The sequence below is a fragment of the Danio rerio genome, chromosome 7, assembly GCF_052040795.2.
Source record: "Danio rerio strain M-AB ecotype USA chromosome 7, GRCz13ab, whole genome shotgun sequence".
Taxonomy (NCBI): domain Eukaryota; kingdom Metazoa; phylum Chordata; class Actinopteri; order Cypriniformes; family Danionidae; genus Danio; species Danio rerio.
Genome location: NC_141027.1, coordinates 29,969,463 through 29,991,586, shown reverse-complemented (window position 1 = coordinate 29,991,586; position 22,124 = coordinate 29,969,463). Strand labels below are relative to the sequence as shown.

The following is a 22,124-nucleotide window of genomic DNA, read 5'->3' as shown; positions in this document are numbered from 1 at the left end:
CTCCTGTGTAAAACAGATGCTGGAATAGTTGGCGGTTCAACTAGTTGTGGCGACTTCTGAAATAGAGACTAAGCCTAAGAAAAATGAAAAAATGAATGAATTGTTCATCAGAAGAAAAAGTGGAGAATCAGTATGTGGACAGATTTTTTTCTGCAAACCTCAGTGCAATACTTAAAAAAATATTATTATAAACGCTAAAGCCTAATCCAGTGCTTTTGTCAGTTACTGAAATAACTAATGAAAAATCTTCTCTAACTTTCATTCTTTTTAATTTGATCATTAACAAACATTTATCTCATTGAATAAACGGTATTTTCAAACTTGTTTTTATATAAACTTGTTTTATATTTTTAACTATAATACTTGTAGAAATGTCAAACACACAAGTTTTTGTACAAGTGAAACAGAAAAATACAATAAAACGAGGATTAATCATTTCAACATAAAACTAATGAAATGTATTATAAGTAAACTTTTGTTCATTCTCTGCTCTTTAGCATCCTCAGTTCATACTTTACATACAGTAACTCAAATGTCATATCTAAACAAGCTACAGTTTCATTTATTTTCTTTTTGGCTTAGTCCCTTTATTCATCAGGGGTCGCCACAACAGAATGAAGAGCCAACTTCTCCAGCACGTTTTATGCAGCAGATGCTCTTCCAGCCACAACCCAACACTGGGAAACACCCATATTAGCTTGTTCAATCCACCTATACCGCATGTCTTTGAACTGGGGGAAACCGAAAAAAAACCCCGCACGAACACGAGGAGAACATGCAAACTCCATACAGAATTGCCAATCGAGCCAGCTGGAACTCGAATCAGAATCAGCAACCTTCTTGCTGTAAGGCGATCGTGCTACCCACTGCGCCACCATGATGCCAGCTACAGCTTCAACGATCAAACAAACATGCCTGATTACTTCAATTTACAAAAATGAGTCTGAAGAAACCTGGAGCTGCTGAGGAAGACAAAATGTGGCATATTTTTCTCTTCCAGCTTCGGTGATTTATATATTTTTAAATATTCAAATATAAAGTTATGTTTTTTTCCCTCCTTTTTCATCATTGAAATAAATGGGAACACAAAACCTTTATCTGGGTTTTATTATATACATAATTTACATGTCAGACAACATGAGCAAACTGAATGATTGAACTTTTCCAGTAGCACATGTAAACAGTAAAGAAAAATAAACAACAACACAGCCATAAAACATTCACGGCAGCAGTAAAAAGTCACTTACCTGTTAGCTAAAGCAATATAAAAGCCAAGGATTATTTATCATCAGAACAAATGCTGAGAGGAGCAAACAGAGGAGGATTTGGCAACAACACTGAATCAAACTTCTAAATATTGCATCAGAAACATCTCCACAATGCAGACAGACGGCCCTTTAACAGTTCACTCGTCTGTGAACAACACTGTGTTATTTAAGCGACAGCACAGAATGACTGACTAACCGTTGACTTAACTCAACTGATGAACACGGGAATGAAAATCTAGCCAGAAGGAAGTGTACAGGATTTTATATATAAGATTTTGGGACAGACAGAGGAGGGAAAACACAGTGACTTCTGTCCTTTATCACTCTGGGCACTTAGAAATGGTATTTGTTTGTTACTTATTGTATTTACATGAGCTGATAAAGCTTTTCTTACGAAGCAACAGAAGCTAATCATTTACATCAGCAATGTCCAAACTCGGCCGGTGTCCTGCATATTTAGTTACAACCCCAATTAAACACACCTGAACCAGCTAATCAAGCTCTTTCTAGGTATACTAGAAACTTCAGGGAGCTGTGTTGAAGGGAGTTGAAGCTAAACTATTTAGGACACCGGCCGTCCAGGACTGAGTTTGTGCATCTCTGCTCTACATCAATGGTCCCAAAAACATGATTCCTGGTCGGCCGCTGCTCTGCAGTTTTGCTCCAACCCTATCAAACACAGCTGATCCAAATAATCGAGGAGTTCAAAAGTGTCTTGAACACCTTCACTAGTTAGATCAGCTATGTTTGATCAGGGTTGGAGCAAAACTGTGCAGAGCTGCGGCCCTCCAGCTCTAAAGCAATGGTCTCAAACTCAATTCCTGGAGGGCGCTTTGCACAGTTTAGCTCCAACCACCTCCAACTCACACCTGCTTAATAGTCTCTAGTTGTCTTGAACACTTTGATTAGTTGAATCAGCTGTGTTTGATTAGGGTTGGAGCAAAACTGTGCAGAGCTGCGGCCCTCCAGGAATCAAGTTTGAGACCTGTGTTCTACAGTCTTCCATTGCTAATGCTTTTCCTGTAGTTTCATAGCACTGATTATACAATTTGGATCACTATGTAACTGATTAAACTTAAAATACAAGAAAAAGGTCAGCACATTGATCTGAACACTTTTAAACTTAGGTGAAGGTAGCCTAGTCAAACCAAAGTCCCATGATACAAACCATAGGTCTCAAACTCAATTCCTGGAGGACCACAGCTCTGCACAGTTTTGCTGCAACCCTGATCAAACACAGCTGATCCAACTAATCAAGGTGGTAATGACTCTTTTGAAGTACACATGGTTTAATTGGATCAGCTGTGTTTGATAGGGTTGGAGCAAAACTGCAGAGCTGCGGTCCTCCAGGAATTGAGTTGAGACCTTTTGATATAAACCAAAACTGTTAAACGGCTGCATGGTTCCCCAAATTTTCCACAGTTAGCTTTTTGTTTTTCAAAGTGCGTTGTAAATGTATAAAAACTACTCGTGTATAAGGCTTTAGTGAGCTGTTTGGCCCACAAGAAAACTGATTAGTTGAAAGAATTCAGCTCTGCTCTACGCAAAGTGTTACATATAAAACTCAAGTCAAAGGTCGAGGTTTAGCACCGTGCCATTCAAACCTAATTCCCAACCATTCTTTACAAACGTTCAGCATTTCCCAACTTCAGCGACATCAAAATTAGCATGCTAATAAACAAGCTTTTAATCTCCAGTTGATTTCTGATGCCAGTGCTGTTGTATCCACTACCTTTAGGTCATGGCAAGCGTTTAACCAAACCAGCTAAAAATTTGATATTTTGATTTTAGAAATAAAACAAAGAAGAACCTAGGAGATTTTTACCTGATCTGACCTTCAACAAGCATTCGGTGTCTGCCCTGAAACACCAAGCACACTAGGGGTTTTGGAAAATGCTTAGTTTACTATCCAAAATGCACTAGACTCATGACTGTTGTAAAAGAGTGTTGTAGTCCATCAGCATCGGTCTCGCTCAGTGTGTAGTTCTCTTTGACAATGCGGTCGCAGCCGATCTCCCCGTTGCCGAAGAATCCCAGAAGTGGGATGTTGGAGAAGATCTTCCGGAAGGCGTCAGCCTCCACATTCAGCTGGTCATTGTAGCTGTTGTGGCCACGACCCACACAGGCAAACATAAAGCCCATAGTGTTTCTCTCAGGAATATTAGCAGCCTTCAGCCGCTGGATAGTAGCCTCGGCTCCTTTGGCAGTGCTAACGTCCTGTTCCACTAGAACGGAGGCACCCTGGACCTTGGAGCCGCTGATGCTCAGACCTACTGCCCCATAGGAGTCTTCAGAACAGCTGCAAACAGACAGCAGAATGTGTGTTAACTTCACTGATGGGCTGTACCTGAAAACACCACATATACCCTGAATTTGTCTACAAATATTGTCCGGTTACAGAAGTGAATGAAAACGAGTGAGTGAATTCAAGCAGTAAGTGCTCCAGAAGTGCACTATGATTTTGGACACCACTGCAAATGGCTGCTCTCTCAAAACGGTACACTAATTAGAGGTATAGGGGGTGATTTTAGATACAGCCATGGAGATTTTACATTCAATGCCAACCATGTGGCAGTAACTCAGTGGATTTAAGCATGTAGATGTGGCCAAGTTCAGACTTGGGCTCAGAAAGGGGAAGAAAGTGACTTTGAATGTGGAACAGTTGGTGCCAAACAGGCTTTTCTGAGTACTTTAGAAACTGATGATTTACTGGTAAACTTAGCTCAGTAGATCAAATAGTGGGCAGTTGAGGAAAAAGAAGAGACCATAAAAACCTTTGCACACAATAAACAGAAACTAACATGACTGATCTAAACCAGTTAACTTTCTTCACCTACCAGGTTGGCTCATTGGTAAACTCTCTCTCGACCTGTCCTCCGACTACAAGTATGTTACTTTGGGAAAGAGGTTCCAGTAGCTTGTTAAGAAAGCGTCCACCTCCAGGTTTATAGGTGTTGTAGTTGAACATCAGCACCACCTTTAGATCAGGATTATTAATCAACCCTAAGAATCAAATTAAAAGATTTACATGACTTACCATGCAGTAAATTCAATGCTTATTTACACTACCATTCAAAGAGCACAAGGTTAGAAATTAATGGTCACTAATGGCCCGTTTCCAGTGAGTGGTACTGTACAATACGGTTCGGTACAATTTTATGGCGTTTCTACTGTCAAAGGGTACCTAAAAGCGAACCGTACCACTTTTTCGGCACCCTTTGCAAAAGATACCAAGTGTAGCAAAAGGCGGAGCCAGACGCGCAGCTGAATGCTATTGGTTTACAGAGATAAGTCATTCGCTCATGCAACAAGCCAGAATGAAAACAAAAGAACCGGCATGTTTTAAATACACAGCCGAGAGATTACACCATAATTATATATACATATAACAACGAGCCATGGTTGACCCGGGCTCAAACAAACCTTGTCTTCGTCTTGATGAACAGCCACAAAGCCAAGAAGAAGAGCAGATTTTACCCTGTACCCTGTAGTTTTTTACGAGCCAGTCTGAAGCACGAGTGGTTTCGTTGCATCAGAAACATCACCACAATGCAGACAGACGCTCGCCACACATCAATATTTGAAATAACAAACTTCTTAATCTCATGATAATAAGGTGCGCTTGATTATTGACATGCTTTTTAAAACCCGATCGATCCTGTCAGAAACTGAAAAACGTGAGTTACGTGCGAAAAAAAACAGAAGCCGGAAAAAAAGGAGCACATTATTTTTTCAGCACACGCGAACAAACTGCCATATTTAACAATTATCCTCACCTTTTGGACTATTATGAACTCTGAATGGAATTACCCTCTAACAAGAGGTTACATGTGCTGCTGAATGTTAAAGACACAGATGAGAGGTATGCACTGACTGTGGGCTTTATTTTCTGTTGTTTTTTAACCTAAATAAAGACCAAATTTATGCTGTGTGTAGTATTTCTGTAATTGGTAACATATCGGAGACTGTAATGGTCTGTACGTGTTCATATATGCTATATTATTTATATAATATTTATATATTTGCAGACGTTACAGTAGGCTATTTCGCACTGACATTGATCTGCAGTTATAATCAACTCATGTTCATAGAAAAGTTAGTAATAAACATTTATACAAAAGTACTTGTGTATAAAGCATCTGTTTTGAGAGAAGTGCTTCTCAAATGATATATAAACGACCCATAAAGCTTTACTATAGAAATTTTGGGGCGAAAATGACATTGACTGAAACTTTCTGTCATACACCAAGCCCACCATTGGTACCCTTTAGTAGTGGAGATGCAAGCCTGATAAAGGTGACCCATACCCTAACGTACCACTGGAAACGGGCCATTAAAATGTATTTTAATTCAGCTAAATGCATTAAATTGATCAGAAGTAAAAGACATTTACAAATAAGTAATTAAATAATACATTATTATTTTAAAAAACATAAAAATATGTCAGTTTACACAACATTAAGCAACAACAATTTTCAAAACAAATAATAATAATAATAATAAAAACTCCAAAAAAAAAGTTTTAGAAAGAACATGCAGTCTTTAAAGACTGGAGAAAGTTGCAAATAACTCAGCTTTGTATTACAGGAATAAACATTTTTAAACTCATAAATTCATTCTCAAATAGAGAACAATTATTTAAAATGTTTCATAATAGTATTAGTTTTAATAATTTTAGGGAAGCATGACATTTTTAAGAACCCTCAGTATTGTTGTTCTGTAAATGTCTCGGGGGACCAAAAAAATGCACCAGTTGCTACATTTTACAAATATACTATAAACCAGCCCTCACCTGCCTCCTCCATTGCCGTGTCACTGAAGCTCTTTTTGCAGAAGTGGAATGACTGGATGGTGACCCCATCCATGGCAGGAAAAAGCAGACTAAAACCAGCCTCACCCGCCTCGTGCTCCTGTGGGGGGCTGCTGGGGGATCCACTGGGGGTCACTATAGAGCACAGCCCAAGAAATAACAATCACACTCTGCCAAAGATAAAGCTATAAACTAAAGTCAAATAACAAGTAAAGAAAAAACATAGAAAGAAAAACAATGAGTCTTACCCACAATTCCTGCTGCAACAATGCCTAAGATGTCACAGTTTTTAGGCAGTATACGTCTAAGCTTCTCAACAGGATCTGGCACCACTTCATCACAACTCCTGGCTGTATTGGTTAAAAATTGGTTATTTTCATTATCATGACCGAGATGTTTTCAATGCATATAATCAAGTAACTTACTATCAGTTAAGTAAGTATAAGGCCAGATGAAGTCCCCATCTACCATTAAGAGAGCAGTCTGAGGCAGAAGGTAGACATTCTGCAGGTAGTCAAACAAACATTTAAACAACATGAGATTTGGATTTACAAAAGTTTATAATAACTTTCTTTTCATTACTAATATGCATCGAAGACGATCAGACCTCCAAGTCTTCTTCCATGGTCGTAAACAAAACATGTTCCCTGCATATGGATGAGCCTGAGGCGGAGAGCCAAGTCAGTCTCTGCTGTGTCCTCAATACTCTGCGTGCACAATTCCTCCATAGTCTGCACACACTGCAGAAAAAAACAGATATTTACATACAAACTGATACTGAGATAAAGAATTCTTGCACATTTAGGCACTTTCCCTGCATTTTCAAACGTGTCCAGGACTTTACAAGTGTGGCAAATTACATATTTACGTGTATGCATGCTATTTCATTTCAGATGCCATTTGTTTTAGTACTATGTGGTAGGCATTAGCCAGTATAAGGGAGCACACACAAAAATATCACTGTTTCTCGGTATTGTGATCACTGCTCTAAAATATGTTTTCTTTAAATGTCTGGGTAAAAAAAACAACAACTTTGTTTATGCTTTGAACAGAAAATATTTTCTTTTGAAAAACTTTTTAAATATTTTGGTTCAGAAAAAATGTCGAGCTAAATATTTATAAATAATACAAATTTAAATGAATCATTGACTTCTGCTGTTTTCATTAGTTTCCAAAACACAGATTTCTTTACAATTTAAAACTGCATCTTTGGATATCTTTTCTGCTGTTGACCTAAAAAAAAGTATAATAAATTAAAATAAATAAATAAAACTTTCATATACCGTAGGAAGTATAGCAAACTATTTTGGCAGGTTTAAAAACTTGACTTTTCCAAATCATGAAAACCTTGAAAACAATTATCATCCCATGCCTACTCTGTAGTATAGTAAAGTGTTTGAAGAAACAAATTTGATGGTATGTTTGCTTCAAGCCCAACATTACAACATTTCAAATGTCATCTGAAAAGTAAAACAGTCTTTTAAGTTTTAATTTTATGAAAATGCAATATACTTGATTTATTTTATTTATTAAGTTAACTACTATTCCCTATTTAGCATCAAATTATTATAGGGTTTCAAGCACTATCCAAAACCTAAGCAATTTTCAAGCATTGAAAACACTGGATCAAAAATTAAGCGCTTGTTTTATAGGAATTCAGTTCTTTGTTGTGATAAATTAATTTTTTTAGAAATAAAATCCCACCATATTTTACTTTAATATTATTATTAAATGTTAATTAATATATGTTTATACTTTAAAATGCTATTAAAATTGCATCACTGTTGTTAGTTATTATACATGGCTCAACCCAAGCACATGAATAAACTAATGAAAATGTATAAACTCATATATATATATATATATATATATATATATATATATATATATATATATATATATATATATATATATATATATATATATATGTACATACATTTTTTTAAATGCTCTTTAGTTTGTGTGAATTGCCTCTACTGTTCTCATTTGTAAATAACTTAAGATAAAACATATAAATAAAAGTATTATTGAACTCATTCATAGATTAAGCCAGAGGTTTTAAACGCATTTAATTTATTCTAGAGCTCTGGTCGCTTGCGTGTTTAACTGTTTAAAGAAACATTAACAGATCATCTGACTGCGCTTTAGAAAGAGAAAATCCACATCAACCCATTAGAGTTACTTTCTTTTAGCAACAGCTGATGGGTCTCTGCTGGTCTTGTTTGGGAAGGAAAACAAGAAACCAGAAAGACCGGAACAGTCCAGTCACACTTGAAGATGTAATAATAAACCAGAGTTGTAATTTGAGCTTATCAAATAACGCTCAAGCAGTGATGGAGTGAATGGTGTTCAAATTAGCACAAAGCTAACAGGTTAAAACATATGCAGTTAGCAAAAAAACATTACCTTGCTACCCGGAAGAGATTTTTAGTGGGCACAAATGTCAAAATCCTCTCCACGACCTCCGCAACGTTGCCCAGGACATATCCTGCTTTACTTTCCCCCAAGATGCTTGGAGGGACTGCATCCCCTTCCATTTTCGCACGTACTCTCTTCTCACATTTGACCCAACGCTCGGAAGAGGCGGGACCGGAAGTTATTTAAAAGTCTCACAGACTTGAACATCAAAACATCTGAACCAACACTGAAACACGTTCATATTAGTTATTCATATTAGGCTGTATATTTATACTTCAAAAGAAGCATTTATATTCCGATACAAAATAAATCGTGATTTTATTTTAGCCAAAGTGTATAAGGTGGAAGGATTGCCGTTTGAAGAATAACCAAAATTTTACTTCGAAATACTGTGGCAGTAAGACTTTACCGTGGTTTTAGGCAATCCATGGTTTATTTTTGGTTACAATAAAATTATTACAAAAAATAACTTTTATTATTTTTTATAGTAAATTTGATCTGTATAAGAGGGCTATACTGAATACACAAACACACACACACACACACACACACACACACAAAGCCATACAGTATGTGAAACAGACAATAGGCATTTTGAAATAAGTAATTTTATTCAGGAATATTCATAATTTATTCGTCATTTTGTTCCAGAAAATATAAACATTTGAGGCACATTCTACCAAAAACGTACATTATCGTTCCCTGAAATAAAAACGCAAATACAGTGAATAAGAAGTATTTCATTCCAAATATTTCTAAAATGGACTGATGGTTGATTTTTAAGTGAGTTGTTCTGTAAAAGAATATGTCATTCATTTGGTTCCCAGATTTTTTTCTTTTCTTTATCAAAACACTTTACAAATGTACAAACTCTGTCAGCTTTAATAGTTTGTTATGTTATAAACTGTTATTTTGAAGAAGAAAAAAACTTAATAAATAGCCAGTTAAAGTTGTTATCATTCACATCAATTGATTAAAAACATGAAATAATAAATTTATTCTATAAATAAATACTATTTTACAATTGTCCCAATGTTTCTGTCAGTCCTGTCAGATTTGCATTAAATGTAACATAAGATGCGTGCAATACACCTTTATGGCTATGACTCAGAAGTGACATCATTTGACAGAGAAGAAGCTGACAGTGATCAAGGATGTGTTCTATCATTGAACGGTATGATTTTTTGCGTGTTTTTTAAAGTTTTTTTTGGAGGAGAACAACCTTAAATGTAAGGCCCTGTCACATTTTTATAAGTTAAAATGTACGTTTCTGGTAGAATATTTCTTAATTTACCTGAGATTTGCTTGTTGTATCTGAATATTACTAATTGCACACATTTTTAATAAGCTTGGGTTGATAGTTATTGATATAGCCACTTCTAATAACCTTTTTCTGATTCTAAAAGTTCAACTACTGGAAATATAGCAATATACTCCCACAACAAACTACCTTTGGTATTGATCCAACGTGATTTATGTAATGCAGAAGGCACTTGTCCCTTTCTATGTTAAGATTTTCCCCTCATAAAATATTTTAAAAGGACGAGGCCTGTTACCTTTTAAAGGAAAACGTTTATGTATACTTTAAATAACTATAACTTTTGTGTAACTGTAAATGCATATGCTTTATCACATGTTTTAACCTTCACACACACACACACACAAAAAGCTCAAGATCTTCAATATAAACAGCAATAGAATAGTAATAGAATTGTTCCAATCTGTCATCACTGATTATTCACTAATCACTGATTTGCACCACAAACAACTGACATAATATTTAGTGTTCTATTTAGTATATAAGTTCTCTTATTCTACAGTCAGGTCAGAATTCATTCAGCGCTAAACTGAGCTCATGTGAAAGGACCCGGTTTTTCTGGAGCTGTTGATAGAGCGGTTCTGGAGAAGGAAGAGGAGAGAAGAGAAGAGAAGAGAAGAGGAGAGAAGAGAAGAGAAGAGAAGAGAAGAGAAGAGAAGAGAAGAGAAGAGAAGAGAAGAGAAGAGAAGAGAAGAGAAGAGAAGAGAAGAGAAGAGAAGAGAAGAGTGAAATGAAAAGAGAGATGTTAGGAGAGATGTTAGTTTCACAAACATTAACCCAAAATAATTTATTAAATGTTATGCTGAGATCTTTAAACTTTTACAGCAGAACCTGCACTGTGGATTCCTATGGTATGAATATGAGCATTACAGGTAAACATGAACTGTCAAAGAGAGAAGCAACATGAGGTGATGAGAAGGAGCTTTTTTTGGATTTTATTCAAGCTTCTCGACAATAAATTAAGGACATAAGAAATCAAAAGAGTTAAGACATACTAAAGAGAGAAAGGAGTGGGGAGCTTACAGAGATGGGAGGAAATTTTATTTCACAGAAAGCTAAAAATTTCTGTACAAATGATGGGACTAAAGAGCTGAGTCCTCCATTCCCACTGAGAATAGTGCGATGGAGAAAAGCGGCAACAAAGAAAAGAAGAGAAACATGGAGGAAATGAAGGAGATGCCGCTCAGATGGTGCCCGGAGCCAGAGATGAGATGTAAAAAATTTAACTGTGCAGGGAGGGAGGAGAAAAAAAGAGTTGAAACAAATTAGGGATGCTGATATTAAACAACAAAGTGCATGCAAGAGATAAAAAAGGAGTAATCATGCATTGCAAATAATAGAGAGTGTGTGTTTGTTTGTGTGTTATCTCATCATTCATACATTCACTTTAACTAAACAACTCATACACTTGAAGTCAGAATTATTAACCCCCTTTGAATGTTTTTTCTTTTTTAAATATTTCACAAATGATGTTTAACAGAGCAAGGAAATTTTCACAGTATGTCTGATAACATTTTGTCCTCTGGAGAAAGTATTTTTTGTTTTATTTCAGGCTATACAAAAAGCAGTTTTTAATTTTTTAAAACCATTTTAAGGTGAAAAATTATTAGCCCCTTTAAGCTATATATTTTTCTGATAGTCTACAGAACAAACCACTGTTATACAATAACTTGCCTGATTACCCTAACCTGCCTAGTTAACCTAATTAACCTAGTGAAGCCTTTAAATATCACGTTAAGTTGTGGAGAAGTGTCTTGAAAAACATTTAGTAAAATATTATTTACTGTCATCATGGCAAAGATAAAATAAATCAGTTATAAGAAATGAGTTATTAAAACTATTATATTTAGAAATGTGCTGATAAAATCTGCTCTCCGTTAAACAGAAATTGGGGGAAAAAATAATTCAGGAGGGTTAATAATTCTGACTTGAACTGTATGTGATGCAGGCTTTACATAATCCTACATTTAGTCTAAAACCCTTTAGCAAACCTAAAGATGTGCTTATATTTGCACACAGAGAAACTATGAATGCCATTAAAGCAAAAGAATGCGTGCACACAAAAAACAGGTGGGGATAGTTACATGGAGGTCATGTCGTTGAGAGCGTGGTCCAGCTCCTCGCTGATGGCTTTGTACTTGAGTTTCTGGGCATACAATTCATCTAAAGTAGCCAATTAAGGGATGTTCAAGTGGGGAGGAATGGAAAAGAATGGAGAAAACAAGACAATGAGGGAGAGGAAGCAGTGCAAAGGTGAAATGAACAGCAACAAGTAGCCGAAAATAGACAGATAAAGTAAAGGACTAAGAAAATGAAGTGAAATAAGCTGGTGAAATGAGCTATTCGGTCAACTTGGAATTATAAGCATCCATTAGACATTTTGGTTAAAATTGAGCAGTGGTGAAAAGAGTACAAAATAATCATACTCAAGGAAAAAGTACCATTACGTGCCAAAAAATGCAGTGCGAGTAAAAGTATCTGTTATAAATATTTCTCAAAGTATGAGTAAAGAGTAGACATTTTAAAAGTACTCAAGAGTAGTAGTGAGTATTACACTGTAAAAGGTTGATGTGTTTACATGCAATTTGTGCGTGTGTGTAAAAATGTATCATTCTATAGTGAATTCCGTTATTGTTTAGGGCCATTTTGCGATGTCAATCATCATACAGTAAACATCCATCATCTTCTCAGATGCAGCCTAAACAGTCTCTCGGTCATCTTATGTTAACCTTTAGGACATCTCGGACATTTTTAATGCTTCTAAACCGTTTGCACCATTTATAAAACAACAATGTCTTGAGGTTGTTCAGCATGGAGCCATTTTTTTAATGTGCAATTTGATTAGACTGGAATCACAGGACGGATATTTTTACTCAGCCACTTTCCAGAGACAAGAAAAACTAAAGTAGTGAGTGCAGTTTGAAGGAAAATAGTGGAGTAAAAGTACCAATGCATCACTAAAGATGTACTCAATGGAAAGTAAAAGTACGCATTTTTAAAACTAAATAGTAAATTACAATTCCTAAGAAAACTACTCAATCACAGTAATTGGAGTATCTGTGATTTGTTTCTTTACACCACTGAAATCAAATTATGGCATTTGTAGAAAATAAAAAGGGTCTATCAAGCTTGATCTTGCTTCTATAAGGTTCTATTTGTTAACCAATTAGCACTTCCAATACACACAGGAGGACTAATCAGGATCATCTTAGAGGCAAGGACGACATTGAGTCCAACTTTAAATTCAAGTTATAATGGCATACATTTCAAAATGAATGCTAGCTAAAATGAAAATCTGCACAGGACAAAATATTTAGCTTAACCCGAGCTTAGAATAAATAAATAAATAAACAAATAAATAAATAAATAAATAAATCAGCATTAAATTGAACATTCTCATATATGTCAACATATTGTCAACACACTTATTGCAGCAATTAATATCATAAGTGAAACATTGATTCTAATATAAACAGAAACAAATATGACTTCAATAAATGTTTTGCATGATAGAACCTTAATTATAAAAAGAGGCTAGTTTTTTTTATTTTAAAAAATCTATCTATAAATGATGATTACAACATTTTGGAGGATTTTAATATTGTTCATTCTAAATATATATTTTAGCTCTCGGTCATTTTCATGTATGACAGGCACTATCCCCCAAACCACTTCTTCTACACTCTTAGAAATATAGGTACGCAAGCTGTCACTGGGGTGGTACCTTTTCAAAAGGTACACATTTACACGCGTAGAGTCCATATTGGTATCTCAAACGTATATATTAGTACCTACGAATTTAAAGAGGACCACTTTTGTACTTTTTAGGTACTAATATGTACCATTGAGGTATTAATTTGAGATATTAACACCCCAGTGACAGCTCTTGTACCTTTATTTCTGAGAGTGTATATGGAATGCAAAGCCTCAAAACTGCACAGATCGCAAATACAACCCTACAATTCCAAGGTGGTGTTTTCATAGGAATACTTTTACACTAATTCTATTTAGCTTACTTTAACCCTTGTCTAACAGCACCATAAAAACCAGTGAAGTGTGAGTTGACGTACCCTCCAGATCATCAATGGTCTTCTCAAGCTTGGCGACTGATCTCTCAGCGAACTCAGCACGAGTCTCAGCCTGAAACACAGAGAGATTTTAGGCCATCTTATACAGTATATCTATCCACAAACACACACACACACACACACACACACACACACACACACACACACACACACACAAATAACAGTGAACTCACCTCCTTCAGCTTGTCAGTCAAGACCTTGATCTCCTCCTCATATTTGTCCTCCTTAGCTGAGTACTGTGTGCGTGAAAGACAGAATACAGGATTAAAAAGCTGTCCACAAACACACAACCAAACACACGCAGATGACCGTTCACACCTTCTCAGCCTGGGCCTCCAGAGACTTCATGTTGTTGGTCACAGTTTTCAACTCCTCCTCCAGCTCAGAGCACTTACTGGAAGAGGGAGAGATAAAACATTAATGCCAAAACTATAATGGACAGGGTTTCAGGTGATTAACATATTGTTAAATAGTTAGTATTTACCCCTCATTGAGCTCAGCGCGCTCCTCAGTACGCTCCAGCTCACCCTCAACAATCACCAGCTTACGGGCCACCTGTACACCATCACAAGGAGTTTAAGTGTACTTGTTTACATCACTGTTATTTGTTGGAAATGATCCGTTTAGAGTATAATGGTTTATAAGAAAGAGAGAAAACTGACCTCCTCATACTTGCGATCAGCCTCCTCAGCAATGTGCTTGGCCTCCTTCAACTGGATCTCCTGCAGCTCCATCTTCTCCTCATCCTTCAGGGCCCTGTTCTCAATGACCTTCATGCCTCTGAGAGACACAACAGATGGGTTTGGATGTTATAAATGCTTCCGGAATATCATGAGGCTTACTAAATGTATATACTAACACTTACATGTATCATTTGATACAGTGCGCTTACTTTGTTCATTTCACATAAAGAGATAGCTTCTAGAGTTTTTAGAGAGTTGAACACAAATGAAGATAGTCTGAAGAATGTTGGAAAAAACAACCTTCGATATCTATTGTAGAGGCAAAAAAAAATACTATGGAAGTCAATGGCTGTTTTTTCCTACAACCTCAGACTATCTTTATTTGTGTTTAACGGAAGAAACTTAAACAGGTTTGGAACAAGTGGAGAAGGGGTAATTGATGACAGAATTTTCATTTATTTGTGAACTATCCCTTAAAAATACCTTTGTGGAATAATTTATGTAACTAATTCATGTAGTTACATTTATAATTATACTGTTGATCCTAAACTACCCTTAAGCCACCCCACTAATCCTGTTTCTAAAGTTTACATCCTAATATTTTTTTTTATGTAGCTAGATAAAGATGTATCATTAACTACATTTTTAACATTACAAAACTCCATTTGTAAATTTAGGTCAAGTTTATTGCTACAAAATTATCCATCTTGGTTTTAAAATGAATTTAGACATTTTTGGTTAAAACATCTTGGTTAAAAATAATAGCCTACTAGGAAGATATTTTGAAAAATACAAAAAAAATGGTTTTACATCCTTATATTTCCATAAAAGGGGTAATTAACCCAAAAACAAAAATTCTGACACTGCTGACTTACCCTCAACTACATAATCCTTTTTAAATGTCTTTCTTCTGCTAAACACACACCAAAAAAGATATTTTGAAGAATGTTTGAAACCGACCCATTGACTTCAATAGTATCTTTTTTTTCTATTATGGATGCCAATGGTTACTCATTTCCAACATTCTTCATAATATCTTCTTTTTAGGTTTAAGACTAGAAATAAAGTTTAGCACCATGTGATGCTGATTAAATATTGAGTCAATCTTCATTTTAGGGGTGGACTATTCCTTAAATTGGGAAGAGGGGGGTGAAAGTATGCCCTGGTCATACGAAGTGTCCTGTGAGTTTCCATACCCACCTCTCACTCTCATCAGCAGCCTTCTCGGCCTCCTCCAGCTTCTGCAGAGCAGTGGCCAGACGCTCCTGAGCGCGATCCAACTCCTCCTCAACCAGCTGGATGCGTCTGTTCAGGGAAGCGACGTCGCCCTCAGCCTGTGCGCAGACAACCAGCAATGAGCTCTCAACACACCTACATGGTGTTCATAACAATTTACACTGGCGCTTTCGTGAAAGATATAGGACTGACTGTCTCGTTTATTCATACTATAATATTAAGCCTGTATTGTTTTGAACGAGAGATGTATTGACTAACAGGGGAAATATTAAATCATGTTGTGCTACTGTAAAAAAATCACCGCGTTATCCATGTATTACGCGCCCGTTACGCGTCACTTTCTTACACTGAGAATGTTGTTTAAACGTGATGTAAACATTGTTTTCTGGCACATTTCTCCTGTTTGCTGTGATCTATTCCTGCTAATGCACTTAAATGATTATGGTGAGCTCACAGATCGCCTGGTCGCGCGCTCGGACTCGAGCTGCTCCTGTAGTCTCAGTGTTCTGCTTTCAGCATCTTCTGCTTGTTCTTGCAGGGATCTGATTTTCTTTTTCACAGCATCTAGATACGCCGTACCAGCCATCACGAATTAAACCGTCTATTTCAATGGTTATAAGTGGCGTAGCGGCGCTCCGGTACTGTTCACAGTGAATCTCAACCACCAGTGACTGGTAACGCTTTACTAAACACCGGAAGTCAATCGATTCACGCTGTATTACTGTTTTACACCCACTTCCTAACCTCATTTTGTAAATTACATAAGAAAATATCGTTGCGTTTATTGAAAGAATGATTATTGGACAGATAATGGACAACTTGTATTAATAGGGGGCTATTTTAAAAACTCATTAAAATTCAATTTAATGTTGTTAAATTCGTGTTAATATTTATTAATCTTATAATATATTCTTTTGACTTTAAAGCCCCTATAGATGTGCATTCTTTGAGGCGGAATTCTGTGCAACATGTTAACGGTGCTATTTTCTGAGCGTGCAGCGCCATCGTGTGGCATGTTGCTGCAATGCAGAATCTGGCCTGTATTTCTAATGAACCTTCGCACGCTACATAGGAAGCTTGGTTCTCCTGTAATTATTACGCAACTGTAAGATTATATAGCCTCAAGGACGTTTTGAAACTTTAAAAGTTATATTATTTTGCAAGTTAGCCAAAGTGCGCTTTGCAAGCGCTTTAGAGCATTGTTTAGTTTGAAATTTCTCACAATTTTCAATATATTTTTTAATTTAGCCTAAAAGGCTACACTGCTGGGTTATTTCAACCCATTTCGGGGTGTAACAGGGACCAAACCAACTGCGGGTTAATTTATAATTATTATTATTATATTAATAGGAAAAAAGACAATGTTTTCGTTGTCAATATTTTTTCCAATTTGGCCTTAAAATAACCAAGCATTTCTTAGTGTGTATAATTCATACATAATTTAAAAATATTGTTTATGTGTATTTTTCATAACAGTAAACTCAAACTTGCAATAAAAAGTGCATCTAATATATGATATTTCGTTTGAAAAAGTAATAATTTTTGTCATTTTTGACCCCCCCCAAAAGTTGTGTCCTTTTTAGGTGCATTTTATTTGAATAGTAAGTTTCCTTACGTTTGAACGTTTAAGCACTTAATATGTGAACACACAAAAACATGATCACACTTTAGACATTTTCTCACAAGTTTCAAATAAAACGTTTTAGAAAATATTGCATATAAAATTAGAAAATAATAGATAGTTGCAATTAACTATTTATCCATTATTATTATTATTGATGTTATTATTATTATTTGATCATTTATTTATGTATATATTTGGTGGTTTATTTGTACTATTTATTTATAACATTTGTCTACTTTTTATACCAGTAATCTGCAAATTAGTTTCATCTTTAAAAACAGACCAAACAAAGACACTTAAAGTTGGACATTTCATTTTTGGGTCTATGCTCCAAAGGTGGTTATCAGGCTATTAATGCATTGTAGGGGCTGCATAAATATAATGTAGAGTTATAAATCACCTAAATATACAAAATGAATATCTAATAAATAATAACAACAATCATAAATAAAATATATATTGTTGAAATAAAGTTAGTTTCATTGTGAAAAAAAAATCCTATAACCTATAAAATAATAAATGTAAGAGATTCATAATATAATTAGCCTATTTGTAGGCCTGTCGTTGATCAAACTAGCTTGATTGATGATCGCGGATGGTCTTGAGTGTGCGGCGAGGGAGAGGTGAAATTCTACACGGACCCCTATTAAGACGCTTAAAGGTGGGCAAGACGAACCCCCAGACACTTGCCTTATAAAGCGCACAGCTAAATTTAACTCGCCATTTGCATACACTCTTCTACAACTGTACACATGGCAGGCTGTTTTTCCATCTGTCCCTTATTGGTATCCGCTTACCAGGTGGTCCAGCCACTCTTAAGAAAGGCATCCAGTGACTTTAAAGACTATGCTTTGCAGTCTCTGAATACGTTTAGTCGGGAAATGTACTTTTGAATGATGGTTAAATATGTGTTGCCTATATAATAATTTGACTGTCTTGCAAGGGGTGGGCACAGGTGACATCAGACGGCCTTATTGCGCTCATGAATGCTTACATCGGTAGCTTTCTTCTCAGCCAGTTCCAGTTTCTCCTGTGCATCCTTCAGGGCCTCGGAGTATTTGTCCAACTCATCCTCGGTTGCCTTCAGCTTCTTCTGCAGAGCGACCAGGTCATCCTCGAGCTGCAGGAAGAGCAGGGGTGTCAGTACTTATGGAAAGAGACTGCAACAATTCACAAGTGCATCACTCAACAAAATCATTCATATGAATGTTTTAATGTATTAAGAAGATTCTGATATGAAAAAAATGAATCAATTAAATCAAGCTGTAGGCTAATGGTGCCAATAAAAGCAGAGTCCGTAAAGTGCGGTCTATAAAAAGCGGCTTATCGTCCAACCTGCTTGCTCCTCTCCTCAGCTGCTTTCTTGTCGGTCTCAGCCTGCTCTGCTCTGTCCAAGGCGTTCTCCTTGTCGAGCTTGAGCATCTGCATCTTCTTCTTAATGGCATCCATGGCTGTGTGAGTGTATGTGTGGCCGCACCAAACACTGGACTGAGAGAGGCTTCGAGCGTCTGTGCTGTACTGAACGCTGAGCTGGAGTGCGAGCTGGTCTCGCTGTAGCCTGTCAAATATGTGCCTTCACAGGAGCCTGAGAAGTTCCGCTGGACACCCAATACTTTTTTGGGAGCAACCCACCGCGGTTCCTCCTTCCTTGCGTCTTTTTTTAAAGATCTGAAAGGCGATTCGCTGCCTTCAGACATTTGACGACTGAAATGCCTAAATATGGGATCTGAGGGCCAAGACGTCTTTCAAGGGGGCCGTGTTCCTATTTCTAACACCCTGAACCCGGAGTGAAAATGAGGGAAGTGGATCAAAACTGTATGGAAAGCAATTTGCCCAATTCGTGCTTAACTGCTGAATGTGCGAATCCCAACACATAAAGCCTGAGCTCGACTAAAAGGTGACATTTCCCCCCTTAAAAACTCTAAGTGGTGAAGAGTAATCGACGAATTTTATACAGCACCCAAGGGGCTCGTGATTAGCCATCCTATCTTGAGGACTCCTATCTCTGGGTCAGTCTTGTAGGAGAGAGAGGCATGTCAACGAGTCCCTCAGGCATTGTTCATAATCTGAAGAGCTTTAGATATGGTGGCTGTTGAACAGCAATCTCTCAGCAGGCTCGCGTTCATTGCCAAGCACCGCGCTGGCTTTAATCGACCGCGGTAAAACCCCCCAAATCTCCTGGAATCACAACGACGTGTCGTGTGGCGGAGATACAGCTGTCGGCCATGCCGCGAAGAGATACAAAACCCCGTGTAGAGGCTCCCTAGACTTTGCTGCACCATTTAATAAATTGTCACTTATCACCGAGGTTACTTAGGTCAGAATAACTTATACGTGTAAGTCATGAAAGAAAGTGGCTTAGTTCAGATTTGTTTGACAGTTTTTAACCTCCACTGCCTTTATTCTTCATCTCCTGCTCTTAATATCAAGGTGATTTGGATAAAGCCATTACAAAACTGGCGTCTTCATACAAAGCTGAGATGTTTGTGTTTCACATTAGCCTAATTGTTCACACTCTCACATTCCCATTACATGGAGTTTTCTCCAGAAGGTTATTTTTACCCTTCCCTTTCTGAAAGAAGCACCTGCCACAGTCTCTTCTTAGCTGTTGTAAGACAAGCTTTGCAACGTGCTCAATTTATCTTCTGCTCCTACAATATCATTGTGTATTACACACATAACTGACCATATTTTTGAACGATATCTACAGTTTTGTTTGTAAAAAAATGTTTAGTTGGTTACTGTTATTTTAGGCTAATCATTTATTTTAGTGTGCAGTAAATTATATTTGTTACATGGCCACTTGCTATTTCCATTTGCATTCATTGCTTACTGGGATTGATGTCTGCATGAAAAACCTTGGAACCTTTCTGTGCAAAAAAAGTTTATTTGGACATCTTTACAATAAAAGTTTCCTCTTTGGCATAGAGATTTATAAGAGTGTTTAAGTTATATTTTTGTGCATTATTGAAAGAGTTGATGGTAAAGTATATTCACATTAAATGGCATGTCCAAATCGACATTCTGTACTGCCTTGTGATAGATTATAATCGCTAGTCAAGTTTCATTAGTCTTGAGAGAGATCAGACTGACAAGTTACAGCCAGAGCTGTTTCAGCAAACGTGCAAAGCTTCCTCTTGGGGAGAACCTTTCAGCAACACACTTAGGCCTGGCACCTCAACCTGTTAAATGCCTTTGATTCAACTTCAAGATTATCTGGATGCTGCTAAATATGCTATAACTTCAATACTGATTTGAATCACGTGAACGAGGTCATGTACACTCTTAATAATGTCTTTAAAAAGTGGGCTTTCACACTGATGCTACACTGTAAACAATTATTGGTGCCTTAAATATTTAGTTGAAATTAACTTTTCTATCTCAACTTACATCAGTCAAACTGACTAAAATATTAAGTTAATCTATGCATAAATAAAAAAAATAGTTGACACCTGATTAACTTATTAAAAAAAGTTAAAGCAACATATAAATATTTGTTGTCTTGACTTTTTGTCATTACGTTTTTACAATGTTTAACAGAGGCATTGATGGTTCTTCAAATAAACTTTCAGTGAAAAAATAAAGAGAATAAGCTATTTTAATAATCTATAATATAAATAAACATAATAATCTTTATAGATAATCATTTTAATAATAATTGTAGTGATTTATTGGATGGTATAATTATGATCGGACTAAAATGGTATTGTTAAAGAATGTAATCTCAAATTAATTAATAGGCTATTACTGAATGGCTAAATTTAGTGAATACTGATCAAAACAAAAACAAAAAAACACATGCCAATTTTTAGATGAGCAAGGTTGTATTCTGCATACTGAGTTTTAAAGTGTAAGACTGTTTACTGGAGAGTGAGCTGATTTTGTGCTGTATAATTCTAAATAATAACTCAATTATTTTGGTCAGTCAAATGACACACATGTAGCTGAACTTCTCATGAATATCTTCCCCCACTGAAACTCTGTATACAGTCAAATGCTTAAAACAAACTCGGCATGAAAACATCTAAGGTTTAAGCACATTTGTCAGTTTTACTTGCCAGTCTATTTGAAACTCTAATTGTACCAACTGTAAAGCTTTAAACATGCATATCTGCTATGATCATCTCCTCTCAGGGGACTAAAATTAGCGCCTCCTTGAGTATGTGATCCCACCCAATATAGTCCCATACCCTCATGCTGACTAAAGACATACCACCCCAGCCCTGCCCCCCGTGCCAAGACTAACGGCTTAAAGGGGCAGAGACAGCCTGAACACTGCACAGTTCTGATCTACAGGACCAGATCTTTCCATCTTCACTTAAAAATGAAGAATGTATCTAAAATGACAGCTAACTGCAAAAACCGGATACCTGTAATGAATGAAGGAATGATTGATTTCAGTTTATATGGCATCTAAGCAAATCATCATTTTTAATAGTGTAAATCTCACAAAGCATTACTATATGGGGAAGAGGTGGAGAATGTACATAGAAGGTAAACCTGCTTCTATTAGGCATCTTGTAAGAGATTTATAACCTTCTAAATTCAGCTGGAGAAATATTTCCGCTCCTTTACTTTACCTTTGTTTTTTGTGATTATTATTATTATGAACTGATACTATACTTTGTACAACTTGGCTAATTTTGCATGATGGTATATCCCATGCTTTGCTGTTTTCT

The 22,124-nt window shown here is 36.4% G+C and overlaps 2 protein-coding genes and 1 long non-coding RNA gene across 16 annotated transcripts in view; 1 reads left to right on the top strand and 2 right to left on the bottom strand.

The window, feature by feature from the left end:
* Positions 1 to 15,858, top strand: part of LOC147836003 (uncharacterized) — a 91,561-nt gene extending 75,703 nt beyond the window's left edge. For both annotated transcript variants that reach the window (XR_015495752.1, XR_015495754.1), the window contains one exon: positions 15,702 to 15,858. This is a non-coding gene — a long non-coding RNA (uncharacterized LOC147836003). The remainder of the gene's footprint in view (positions 1 to 15,701) is intronic.
* On the bottom strand, positions 1,091 to 8,654 carry fbxo22 (F-box protein 22). 13 transcript variants are annotated; one of them, XR_015494792.1, is made up of 8 exons: positions 8,485 to 8,654; positions 6,686 to 6,818; positions 6,504 to 6,582; positions 6,327 to 6,428; positions 6,061 to 6,213; positions 4,106 to 4,271; positions 2,634 to 3,567; positions 1,091 to 2,473 (listed from the first exon to the last, which is right to left on the bottom strand). XR_015494792.1 is itself a non-coding variant. In NM_001030106.1 (7 exon segments), coding segments are annotated over 7 exon segments (1,158 nt in total). In that variant the 3' UTR covers positions 2,651 to 3,173.
* On the bottom strand, positions 10,572 to 18,950 carry tpma (alpha-tropomyosin). The gene is given in 10 exon segments (NM_131105.2): positions 10,572 to 11,040; positions 11,899 to 11,977; positions 13,885 to 13,954; positions 14,076 to 14,138; positions 14,221 to 14,296; positions 14,387 to 14,457; positions 14,565 to 14,682; positions 15,786 to 15,919; positions 18,440 to 18,565; positions 18,781 to 18,950. Coding segments are annotated over 10 exon segments (855 nt in total). The 5' UTR covers positions 18,895 to 18,950; the 3' UTR covers positions 10,572 to 11,036.
* Between the last annotated feature and the right edge of the window lie 3,174 nt (positions 18,951 to 22,124).

Bases quoted from the DNA above. Each gene is read 5' to 3' on its own strand.
- fbxo22 (XM_087259489.1), bottom strand. From the start codon at position 8,615: ATGGAAGGGGATGCAGTCCCTCCAAGCATCTTGGGGGAAAGTAAAGCA. The intron at 6,583-6,685 runs GTCTGATCGTCT...GACTACCTGCAG, and splicing joins CCATGGAAGAAGACTTGGAG to AATGTCTACCTTCTGCCTCA. The intron at 6,429-6,503 runs GTAAGTTACTTG...TAACCAATACAG, and splicing joins TTATACTTACTTAACTGATA to CCAGGAGTTGTGATGAAGTG.